The 12906-nt window shown below is 39.6% G+C and overlaps 1 protein-coding gene across 1 annotated transcript in view; it reads left to right on the plus strand.

Annotated features, from left to right (window-relative positions):
• Positions 1–725: 725 nt before the first annotated feature.
• The window catches only part of LOC122654328 (UDP-glucose:glycoprotein glucosyltransferase), a 155638-nt gene continuing 143457 nt past the window's right edge, over positions 726–12906 (plus strand). Inside the window, exon 1 of the mRNA XM_043848377.1 lies at positions 726–967. Coding sequence (XP_043704312.1) covers positions 804–967 — 164 coding nt within the window. The 5' untranslated portion in view covers positions 726–803. The remainder of the gene's footprint in view (positions 968–12906) is intronic.

Raw genomic sequence — 12906 nt, forward strand, 5'->3', positions numbered from 1 at the left:
TTTTTAGTTTCAAACCCTAAACGATTTGGGGAAGATGAGAGCAATTTGGTCACTTTACTCTTTAATTTTGGTGGGTTTTTGTCATAAGGGCATTTTGGTCATTAGATTCCTTAAAACAAACGTCTAACATCCTAGACTAATGGACTGGACTAAAGTGTTACAATGTTTTGAAAGTAAGGGGGCACATGTAAATTGTAAAGTTGTAAGGGTGCATTTGGATAAATGGGCATTTGACAAAAACCCTAGTATTTTCTTGGCCTTGGCAGGGCCGGGCCGGGCCTGGGTTGAGGCCTTGGCCCTGGCAGGGCCAGCCCAACCCTGTATACACTTAATAAATATGGGCCCGCCGATGTATGCACTTAATAACCCACTAAGGCAGGCTTGGGAAAACTTTGCCAACGTCGGGCTGGGTTGAAGGTATGCTTGGCCCTGGCAAGGTTGGACTGGACTTGGGTTTAGGTTAAGGTTGCCACCAAAGTTGGGCTAAGCTTAAGGCCAAGCCCGGCCCATTGACACCCCTAGTTCGATGCTTGTGGCTACCGAACTGGAGCACCATTGCACCAAGGACTAAGCTTGACCCATACATGGTCAGCCCGGACCGAGTTGCACCACATCCGTTTCAAACCCTCGCTTAAGCAGAGACCCGCGAAGTCTTCGTGCTCTTATACCGTTCTACGGCCTCCGTCGATTATATATAACCAGCTAAAAAAGCCTCAACAGAACACTCGATTTCATCTATGGATAGTGAGAAACACTGAGATCTAAATCTTACTGCTTCATGACAGCTTAGAGCAGGTTTCAGCATGGAGCGACGTTTCAGATCTCAGTTTCTGCATTGCATTCTGATCCTTCTTGTCGTTGTGAATCTTTCTTGGAGTTCGGTTTCTGCGGATAATCGTCGCCCGAAGAACGTTCAGGTTTCACTTCAGGCCAAGTGGTCTGGAACTCCAATAGTATTGGAAGCCGCGTAAGTCCCCTCTCCCTCTATCGATTGTTTGGTTCATTTTTTCATTTTAGTTCTGAATTGATTTTCCTAGATTGGTTGAATGCTGAATTTAGGGAGTGGATCATTTGATTGGTTAAACTGCTCAGTGATTTCTAAACGAATAGATTGAAACGTTTGTGTTAATGGGTTACACGATGAGAAGCTCTGAGGATAAGCCGGATATGCATCTGGTGTGGGGCAAACCAATGCTGCTACAAATTGAGATTTTTGTTGGGTCCTTGCTTTGGACAAGGTTCTAACATTGGCCAATTTGCAGTAGAAAAAGAGATGCCTTTGTCGAACAAGTGTGCCATGTGTGACCATGATATGAAGGATGGAGTTCATCTATTTCCTTCTTGCCACTCTGCAAAGCAGTGTGTAATTACTTCTTGGATTTGTTTGGGATGCATTGGCACTGACTGACAGCAGAGAAGGACATGTTTCTTTGCCAGTCAATTTTGAGTTTTGGGTCAGGGGGAATATTCTTTGGCAGATGCTTTCATAGGGTATTTGGGGTCTGTGGGATGAAACAAACATGTGGACTTTTAAGGAGAGGAGAAGAGCAAGAACTGGCCTGCAGTGAACTCGGCATTAAGTGTGTGAGTTGCTCAGATATCATTGATAACAAGGAGTCAAGGACATGATTCGAGCTTGATGGCTGTACTTTTGCTTCTCTTTTGATTTTTCTTATTCTGCTACGATTTTGGATGGAGGAACTTGGTAGGACTGATTTATAGGATGGGTCTTTTTTTTTGGATGCTGTTAGAGTATTTATGAAACGGTTCATGGGTACACAGATCCAATTTTGTCTGGTGTACTCCTTGTTTTAATGTGGAAGATGCTTTTGTGTTTTGTTTATTTCTTACCAAGTTACAGTAATGAATTTTTTACTTCTTTTGAGAAAATTAAAAAGATAACCAATAAAAATCGAGGATTCCTTCATTTCTTTTCTATTCTCTCTGGCTGCAGTGATGGAAGGAGCATGAATAAGCAGACCAGAAATTACTCCATCTCTCTCTCTCTCTATATATATACATATATATATGGGAGAGGGTTCCCTGTCAGGCAGCGTGGCCCCTGCACCTGCGCAGTGGGCCAAATTGCCAATGGGAGCGTGCATGGAAGCATCAATGAGAGGGTGGGATTTCCACCTTTCATGGGGGGGGGAGGGTGGTCATTTCGTGCCCCTCTGTGTTTGGGCGCAGGGGCTGTGCTGCCTTTCAGGGTTCTTTATCCCATATATATATATATATAAAACACAAGAGATAAACTTTTGACAATGCTGAAAATGCAAAAAAAAGAAAAAGAAAAAAAAAGAGGGATTTTTTTGGAAAAGTCGAAGTAGAGGAGAATGGAAGAATAAGAAAGAAGTAATTTAAAAAAAAATTTGGGGAAACAGCAAAAAGGTCAATGCTAATAAATAATACACACAAATGCATGCAAGAATTACTAATTGAATTGAAAACAATGTTGTCTTTTGTTCCTGATAGAGTGCAAAATTTGCCTAGGTTATGCATCCTACCATGTTTGCAACAACCTATGATCGTCCACTCAAGGTTCTAAATCTCGGGTTTCGACCAGCCCGAAACCGAGATATGGTCGAAACTGATCAAAACCAAGTTGAAACTTGGTACTTTTTCCCAGCCAACTCGAAACTGTGGTTTCGAGGCCTAGAAATGGTTTTTCAGGTCCGATTTTTTGTACACAACCATTTTTTGACATTCTAAACATTGTGCATGAATTATTTTCATAAAAAAAACACTCAAAATGGTACTTGTAGTTACTGACCCAAGTTTGTTAGTGTACACTAAAGAATACATTAAACCTGGTATTATAAATACTTAGTTCACATAAATTAAATTACAAGTGATGCAGCATCATGTGCTCACATCCAAAGGAAGAAGAAGAAGAAGAAGTAGCCCTGAAATTAGGGCTTTGGGAGCCATAACTTAGGTTTACATTTAGTAGGTTCTATACTTAGTTTTATTTCAGCTTATTTGTAAACTTAAATTGAACCGGTTCAAACCATGGTTCAATTTAAGTGATTTAATTAAGTGTCTTTCGTTTTAAGTTATTAGGGGTAAATAGGTCTTTTAACCTTTTAAAATTTTAAGTTGTTTTAATTAGATCCCCCGCTCCATGATTTAAGTGAGGGAAGAGTTTAAATTGTATTAGGATTTGGCCTATGGCGTTTTATTATTAATATTGAAATTGTGGGAGGCTCCTCCCACAGTTTTATGAATTAAAAAAATCGTGTTTGCTGCCATTGTTGCTGCTGCTGCTCCTTATGAGTGTTTGCCTTGTGGTTCTATCAAGGAAGAGTAGGTGGATCCCCTACGACTCCTTACGCCGTGACGGCTGGGAGGGTCCCTAAGATTGAAGGTGGTTCTATCCTTCTTTGCTGTCCAAGCTTGCTGCCAGTGGATAGAGCTCTATAAATTTGAGACCCAATTCTGTTTCTAACCCTCTGCGCTCCCCCCAATCGATTCCCCTTTGTTTTTTGTTTGAATTTCATAAACCCTAATCACTCTCAACCCTGTCCAGCATTAACCCCTCATCAGAATTTCTTCAGATTTGGATCATAGGATCCCCAACACTTCCCCTCCACTCGATATTCATCTCAGCCCTACCCATCCACCCAAACCCTAAATCCCCATTAACTTCCATTAAACCTGGAACAACATAAAACCTGTTCAGACCTAATTTGCCATAAAAAACCTCCCATATTTGGATCGAACATCTGCCTCCCTATTTGGAAAACTCGATTCCAACCCTAGCCCTAAACTCCCATTTAAAACCTTAATTTCAACCTAAATTCTAAAACCCAAAACCTGAAACCTTAACCCTAAATTTCTGAATTTTAAATTTTTATTTAAACCTCATTCAAACCTATATTATTAGCTTCTCCTAGACCTGCCAATTAAAACCACATAAGATTTAACTCCATTCTCATAAACCTAACCCTAATTCTCCCCATTTGAACCAACAACCCCTTTTTTGATGCTGTTGCTTGGCCTCTAGTAGGATCCTTCTCCTTTTTAGAGCTACATTAACAAGAATACTGAATAATACATGTTATCCAAATAGAACATTAAGGTGCTCCTCCTTTCTCAATTCCATGTGGAGTTTCTTGGTGGATCTAATCGATGAGCTGTGTACCACTGAATATTTCGGAGCCGTTCCTCTGAATGTACCACATATGTATCCCATGACATGCTTTGGGCCCAATTGTTCTAATAGTCCATAACTACCCATCTATAAGCCCCATCATCAACTTGTATAAGATATCCCAACCTAGGGAAGGGCTCATCATGACTGTAAGAAGTTGGAACCGACACACATGACTAGGATGGATACCTGAAGGTACTGTCGACAAAGGATGACCCAACACCTAACCCATCCCCATATCCATATGTTGCTAGCAGATGTATCATGAGTCATGACCACTCCCATATCCAAATGAACCGGTGCTCTCAAAGAATGGTCCACCAACATATCCACCATACGGTCCATACCCAACATATGATGGATTAAGAAAGTTGATGTAGTTTGTAGATGCACCAAACAAATAAACCTCTTGAAGAAATCCACACTTTTGAGCCAAACTCCTACTCCTTGTGTCGAAACCACCGAGACAGTGTATGTTTCGATCGAAACTTGACATTTTTGATATGCCAGTTTGGGTTGGTTCAACTGGTTTCAACCGAAACAATCGAACTGGTCGAAACCAGTCTAAACCAACTGAAACCCTATACTTTTTAAACTTCCACCTTAACTTGTGTCGGTGGTTTCGACCGAGCTCTCTTTCCATGCTTTCGCTTGCTAAAAAAGAAAAAAAAAAAGAAAAAGAAAAAACAAGACTATACAATACTATTACAGAACAAGCTAGACTAAACTGATAAAACTTACCACAAGACTACACGAAGAGAGCTTGCTACTCTCTTCTTGCATCTCCATGCCCCGTTCAAAGGTGCATGCACTTATTGGAACATATAAACGACAAACTAAGCAGAAGCCCGTAAACTCAAAAGAAGGGAGAGGGGCAGAAGTTTCCTCTTCTATTCAACAAGGGAATTCATCTACTCTGCTAAGGCAAGAATCGAAGACTACGGCTTACAAGTCAATAACTGCTCTGAAAGATGTCGACCCTTCTTTAAGTTCATGAAAAAAAGGGGTTAACTTTGTCTAGGACGAGGCTTGTGACAAGGCCTACGAAGATATCAAAGAGTACTAGACCAAGCCTATGGTATTGGCCGCCCACGTCGCAGGCAGACCATTCATCTTGTACACAAAGGCTTTAGATCATTCCCTGGGGCAATGCTCATCCATTATAATGATGAAGGGAAAGAGATGGGTACAAACGCACACACATACACACACACATATATTCTGCACTATTTAAGTCAGTGGTGGTGTTTTCTATTTTATTTTATTTCAATGATAAAGCTGTTGTTTTGTGGGTGTTTGGCTTCTTGTTATTACTAGGATTCTCAAATTATTAGTTCAAATGTGTTTCAGTTCTAGGGTCAGGTTTGTTTGGTGAAGGAAATGATGAAAATCAACTAACGTTGATAAAACAGATATTCTGATAGGGTTTAATGGGTCTTGAACGATATAGTTATTCTTAAGCGGAAAATCTATGCGTAACGGGCCTAACGGTAAAGTGGACAAGTTTTGGTTTGATTTTAGGATATGGTTGGAGGAGAAGTGATGTGGTTAAGGTTTGAAGAAATCAAATGCTAGGTTTTAATGTAGGTTAATCCCAAACCAGAAAATCCAATAACAGGGTCCCTAAATAAAGTTGAAACAGAACAACAAAAGGAGGAGTATTTCTCAGAACAGAATATTTAGAATGGACTGGAAACCTGGACTTTTGGTCTATTCTGGTAGAGTAATAGACCTGCAAAGTTTGGTGGAATTCTAGTGATAGAATAACAGTTTATGCAGAAGTCCTAGTTACTAGGAAATTGAGTAGCAGAACTTGAACAGAATACTGATCAGAATTTTTCAAGAAACAGAATCAGAATTTCAAGAGAGAATGAAGTCAAAAACTAGTATATGAAATTTTAAATAAATCAAACTAGTAACTACAGAGATATTGAAGAAGAATGCAATCTGATAATTGATATAGAACAGGGGTACCACAGATTAAAAAAATTAATGAGTAAAAAGCGAAAAGATAGCACCAGAAGAAGAAGAAGAGTCTTCATGAGAAAACAGCAAGGAATAATTCTCAGAAGACTAAGACTTTTATCTTGAAAAATACGGACATGTGGAATTAATGCCCTTATGCTATATTTTGGGGAAACTGTGACAATACCAGAAATAGAAAACCAGTAATCACAGTTAAGAGCATAGTTGTCAAGGCGTTGCCTAGGCGTTGCCTAGGCGTTCAGACGCTTTGATTGCCTAGTTGGTGTCGCCTTGATTTTGGGACCCTCTCCAATGCCTTGGGGCGCCTAGACGCCGTGACATCTATGGTTAAGAGAAAGAGAAAGAGGAGAGGTTGAGGAAGGAGATGGAAGGTGAGATATAGAAACAAAATTTTCAATCGGTAAGCAATTATGAATGTAACTTCCCGAACCCAGACAGGGTTCTAGGCACTGCTCTTGCAAGCGCTGACCCGGAAGGTCACAAATAAACATATAAAAGTAGTAGCAAAAGTCCCAGTATCGCATACAACACAGCAGAAGCATAAAGGTTCAGTTGCATTTTAAGAGTTAATTTATGTACTGGTGGTTTACCAAAAAAAATGTACTAGTGACAAATAGTTACATTTATGCATATACAAAAGTCTGAATCAAACATATCAAAATGTTATTTATAATTAAAAAAGTCAACTGTTCTTAACATCACGAAATGTCTTTTGGGCCCTAATCTTGGGTTCTCAACGCACATACACTAGAGTTGTAGAAGCCTCCTCATTTAAAAAATATCAATCAACATATATGGGATGAGCTTAAGTCCAGTGAGGTACACGATTCTATACACTTACAATAATGGATACAAAGACATAAATGACAAACCAATGAGATACAAAGACATAAATGATAAACCATAGAAATTCATTTCTTAATTAGTTAGGTCAAGTCTTGGCCATTTAGTGAAATACCATGGTGCACAATCTATTGAGGGTAGTAGTCAACCTTGTATCTTTATTCTACTCATATTCCTAGACACTGCAGCCTCGGGGAGGATGATACAGTGAGCATTATAGACGAGTTCTACTCCTGTGTATCAAGGCACCGGAGCCCTGGGGGAGGAACCCTCATCTAATAAACATCATACTATGTAGACGGGCTCTACGTCCATGTATCCAGGCACCGGAGCCCTGAGGAAGGAACCCTCATCTAATAAGCATTGTATTAATATAGACTGGCTCTACTCTCACGTATCCAGTCACTGGAGCCCTGGGGGAGGAACCCTCATCTATAAACATCATACTAGACATTTCTACTCCCATGTGTCCAGGCACCGTAGCCCTGGGGGAGGACAAACTCTAGTTCATTGTAGGCCACATCTACACCTTGTTCTAGGCAACCAGAGCCCTGGGAGTTCTCTTTCATTCATTTACTTCATCTCTTCATTACCCTTTTCATTTAATAATCATTCATTACTTTCTCTTGGTAGTTGGCATAACATATGAAATCGTTCTCATACATATTTCATTGTATGACATATATCAGATTTCATATCACATTAATAGACCATATACATATCATCATTTCATAAAAACATCTCATGTCATACTTCATTTTACATTCAAGTAATATCAAGTAAACACTTTAAGCATTCCCATGACATTCATTCATATAACTCTCTCTTTCTTTCTCTCTCTCTCTCTCTCTCTATATATATATATATATATATATATAAATCAAGCATCATTCAATAAACACATCATATCATTCAATTCATACCCATGCTTCCCTCACACAACTTGCATGCACTATATTATAGTACATAGTCATGGATCCCTCACCTTTAAGACTCAACTTCTCTGTTTCTTCTTGATTTCCTTTCAATTCACTGCTCCAGCAGCACTAAGACTAATTAAAATAATATAACAGCATCATATAAATAATACCAATGAATAGTAGGGCATTCCCACCATAATACAAATATTTAAAATATTCACAAAAGTATAAAAATATCCAATTCCATCGAAATGTCAATAAAATAATCATGACATGCATGCGGCGTGTTACAATGGATTTCTGAGTGCAAGAGCGGGTACCTTTGCAAAGATTACTGGTAAATCAATCGGAGCTTCAGCTAGAGGAGCAAACTGAGTGGTGGGCTGTGAGGCAGTAGTTGATGACACTGTTTCCTTGCACCGCTGGTACACTTGCAGTGGTATAGGAGATGAAGCAATTGGAACATCATCAAATGGCACAAGAATCAGAATAGGTGGTGCACAAGTACTATCACCATTAAGAGTAGATCTAAGCAAAAGAGGAGAAAATATGGAGTATGTTCAAAGAAGGTAACATCGGCGCTGACAAATTGCCAATGAGTAACAGGGTCATAACATTTATACCCTTTTTGAGTTCTAGAATAACTAAGGAAAACACATTTTACAGCCTTAGAAGACAATTTATCTACTTGAGGTTGTATAATATGAGCAACGCAAACACAAACAAAAACCTTGGGCGGCAAGGAAAACAAGGAATAGATAAAGTGGAACGGTTATCTTAAATAGAAGAGGGCATTTAGTTGATCAAATAGCATGCAGTAAGAAATAAGAATACCATCATATAAAAAATGGTTGGGAACATGCATATAGATCATGAGAGATTGAGCAATCTCCATTCTCCAATAAGTGTTTATTTTTCTGTTCAGCAGCCCCATTTTTTTTTGGGGGGGGGGGGGGGGGAATAAGAGCAACTCGTTTAATGAATCATGCCATGAGCTGAACAAAAAGCATAAATTTCATGCTGAATGTATTCAAGTGCATTATTGGAAAGTAAAACTTTAATGGAAACATCAAATTGGGTCTTTATTTCATTATAAAATTTTTAAAAACGGATAAAAACTTTGAATGATCTTTCAACAAAGAGACCCAAGTTAACTGGGAATGATCGTCTACAAAGGTGACAAAATGAAAATTTTTTTGACACGACAAGGACCTCAAATATTAGAATGAACTAAGGAAAATAAAGACTAACTTGTAGACAAACCACGAGCAGGAAAGGATGATCGATGATGCTTCCCGAGTTCATAAGCTGCATACTCAAGGCGAGACATAGATTTGCAACTGGGTACAAGTTTGGGTAAGGATAAATGGCCCAATCGAAAATGCCATTGGAGAGGAGTGACGACACCAGTAGTAGTAGCACCAATAGTATAGGGACCAATGCAGTTGAGATAGTAGAGGCCAGCCTGTTCAAGCCCGCCACCAATCGTCCTACTTGTCTGAAGGTCCTAAAAAATACAATAAGAAGGATAAAAGGTGACAGAACAGTTGAGGTCCATCTTCGAAGATTCCACTCCATCCAAATATGATAGATGATAGCACTAAACACAAGCTTGCCCACAATGTCACACATCAAGCTGCCTGAGAAAGACATGTCCATCCAAAGCCACTCCCTGGAAAAAAGGATAAAGATCATCTGGGGCAAGAACAATTAAGAGATTTAGTAAGCTAACTAACGGATAGCAGGTTTAATGATAATTGTGGTACATGAAGAACATATGACAAAGTCGTGGATGTAGTAGGGAAACTGTACCATGAACAGTCCCAGGGGTAGAAGATCCAGTAGCAAGAATTACAGGTGAAGAATTAGGAACTTTTGACAATGAAGAAAATAAATCTAACTTACTAGTCATTTAGTTAAAAACACCAAAATCAATGATCCATGGAGTGGAAGATGTGGATGTAAGGAAAGCGGATGTATTTGTGTGGGGGCCAGGGTGGCTGTTGATTAAGAAGCATCGGTGGATGGCTGAAGATTCTGGAGAAGTTTTAATAAGTGGTTGTAGTCATCTCGAGATACAGAACCTGATGAAGGAACTCTAGATGAAGAAGCAATATTGGTGTCGCTAGAAGACACCTTGGTAGTATTACCATCAGACATAGCATTATTAGCTAGCGGTGGAGTCCACTTTGGTCGACCATGTTAGCCCAACATGTATCAATTGTATGATTTAGCTTGCCACAAAAGTACACTGTTTGGAGGGTCGGTCATTCTGTTGGCCACCTATACCTCTTCCACCATGGCTACGACCTCCCTAAGAGCCACGCCCTCCCTTTGAGAAGTTAGAACCTCGGCCATGGCCAATAACGAATGCAAGACTATCTTTAGGATAGGGTGAGGTATCAGCCATGGAAGGAATAACAATACGCTGAAGATGTGCCAACAACTCATTAAGTAAAGGCACCTTTTCCCCAACAAGCAGTTGACTTTTAACTGATTATTTAATCTGACCATAAACTTTGCAACATAAAATTCTTCCCGCTGAATTAACTGTTCCAGAAAGCATTGAAGTATTCATTCAAGGATCTGTTCCTCTGCTTGAAAGTAAAAAGTTTATCATATAAATCATAGACACGAGATATATTCTTCTCTTGGGTGTAGGTTCGCTTCAAGTCATCCCACACTCCCTTGGCAGTGGGGTGGAACATTACATTTGTTGCAATAGACTGTTCCATGCTGTTCCATAACCATATAAGAAAGGTGTCATTCTCACGTATCCACTCCTCATAGGCTTTCATTTCAGAAGGTTCTTTGGAATCAGCAGAAAGTGGGTAAGATGTAAGGTATTTCAACTTCCCTTTCGCATTAATATAAACCTTGATTGCCTGAGCCCATAACAGATAATTACCAATTCCATTGAGTTTTATAATCGTGATCTGGACACATTGTCCGAGGAAAACTTAGGATCTAAAGGAGCTATAGCCAGGTACAAGAGAGCAACACCTCTGGCCAGCAAAATATGATCACCCCCCCCCCCCCCAAAAAAAAAATAAAAATAAAAAATCAATGTAGTAGGCAATGTAGGATCAAACTCCAAGCCTGAGTATATATCTGGCAGCGACTGAAGAAGAATTCCCCGCAGTATAACACTGGTCTAAGTGAGAATTCAGCAACCAGTGACCAAAAACTCAATTCTGAATATAAACCACCCAGATTTCGGGAAAAACCTAATTACTTTCACTGTGAAAAGCAGAATGCTTCCAAAACCAGATTGAAGGACCTTCCAAAGGGGTATAAAACCCTAGAAGGGCAGCTGAATCTGATGGACAGATTCAGATTTTGTTGGAATATGGGTATTATTGTAACATGGGTCGACCCATGTTATATTGTCGACCCATGGGGGAGTTTGTGTTCTATTTATGTTCTAATTGTTTTACCCTATCCTATTGGGGTATTATTGTAATTTGTATATTCTGGAATTCTCTCCAGAATTATTATAAATAAATCGTGGAGGGCTGTGTCATATTGACAAGCCATTCCATTCATTCCATTCAATTGTTTCTTCATGGTATCAGAGCTACTATCGATACCTGAGAAATAAGTTCCTAAATTCAAATCGATCTCTGCCTTCTCCCTCCTTTTCCCATCTCTGCCTTCTTAAAGATCGATCTCTTAGATCGATTAACCTAGTCCTCTTAAAACCCTAAACCGAGAATCTCTTCTCCTAAGGTCTCTTCTTTCCCATGAGGGCGGTACTTGGAGGTGATCTAATATGATCTAGTACCTGCCCTAGCCTTTACCTCCTTTTCTTTTCCAATTTTTTATGATCTCCATACAAACTGAGATCAATTTTTTGGAAGTTTGAAGATCTGCAGACTCAGTTTTTACAGATTAAACATTTGCAGAATTATTTTTTGAAGATTGCACATCTGCAGGATTTTTTTTTGGACTCGATACTCAACAGTTCAACAGTTCTGCCTTTTTTTTTGGACTCGATATTCAACAGTTTCAGTTTGTTTTTGGTTCTCGGTACTCCAGGTCTCTTCTGGTCTTCATCTTAAATTTTTTCCCATCAGGTTTCAGCACTTTAAGATCGACACCACAAGGGATCAGGTCTTCTTCAACAGCACCGAGACTATTTTTGAAGATTTCATATCTGAAATTTTTTGGAACATCATCTCTGTATTTTTTGGACTCTTAATTGTTGGTCGATAGCCTCATCAGTATGCCTGATTCAGAGGACTCTACTGTGGTATCCACTGACCCATCTGTCACACAAGGGAATCATCACGATTATCCCTCCTTTCCTGTCAGCCCTGTGAAGCTCGATGGTACAAATTATTTACTCTGGTCTACATCTGTATTTCTCTCCATTGATTCAAGGGGCTATAAGGGCTATATATATGGGACTACTGTTAAGCCACGTGATGTTGGTCCATTACAAGATAAGTGGAGTTCCAATAACTCCCTGGTTATGTCCTTTCTCCTCAGTGCTATGACTCCATCCATTGCCCGTGGCTATGTACTGCTTAATACAACAGCAAAAACCTGGAAGGCTGCTAAAGATACATATTCCCAGGTAGGGAATGATGCACAGGTTTATGATATTCAAAGAAAACTCCATGCAACTAAACAGGGTGAACTTACTTTGTCCCAATACTACTCTGAACTCGGTAGTCTATGGCAAGAGCTTGATTACTATGACAACTTTCAACTTGATTGCCCTTCCGATATTACCAAATTTCAGCAAAGGGAGGATAAATTCAGAGTTTATACTTTTTTGACTGGACTTAATGTGGAGTATGATCAGCTTCGGTCTCAAGTTTTGAATCGTTCCCCTTTTCCCAATTTGGAGCAAGCCTACTCTATGATTCAGCTGGAGGATACTCGTCGTTCCACTATGTTACCACCTGCCCAGCCAGAGAGATCAGCTTTAACAACTTCTGGGGGTGGTTCTTCTAATACTGGTACCCGTTTCCTCGTCTAAGAAGGTACCTCTTAAAT

Source organism: Telopea speciosissima, chromosome 3 (genome assembly GCF_018873765.1).
Source record: "Telopea speciosissima isolate NSW1024214 ecotype Mountain lineage chromosome 3, Tspe_v1, whole genome shotgun sequence".
NCBI classification, from domain to species: domain Eukaryota; kingdom Viridiplantae; phylum Streptophyta; class Magnoliopsida; order Proteales; family Proteaceae; genus Telopea; species Telopea speciosissima.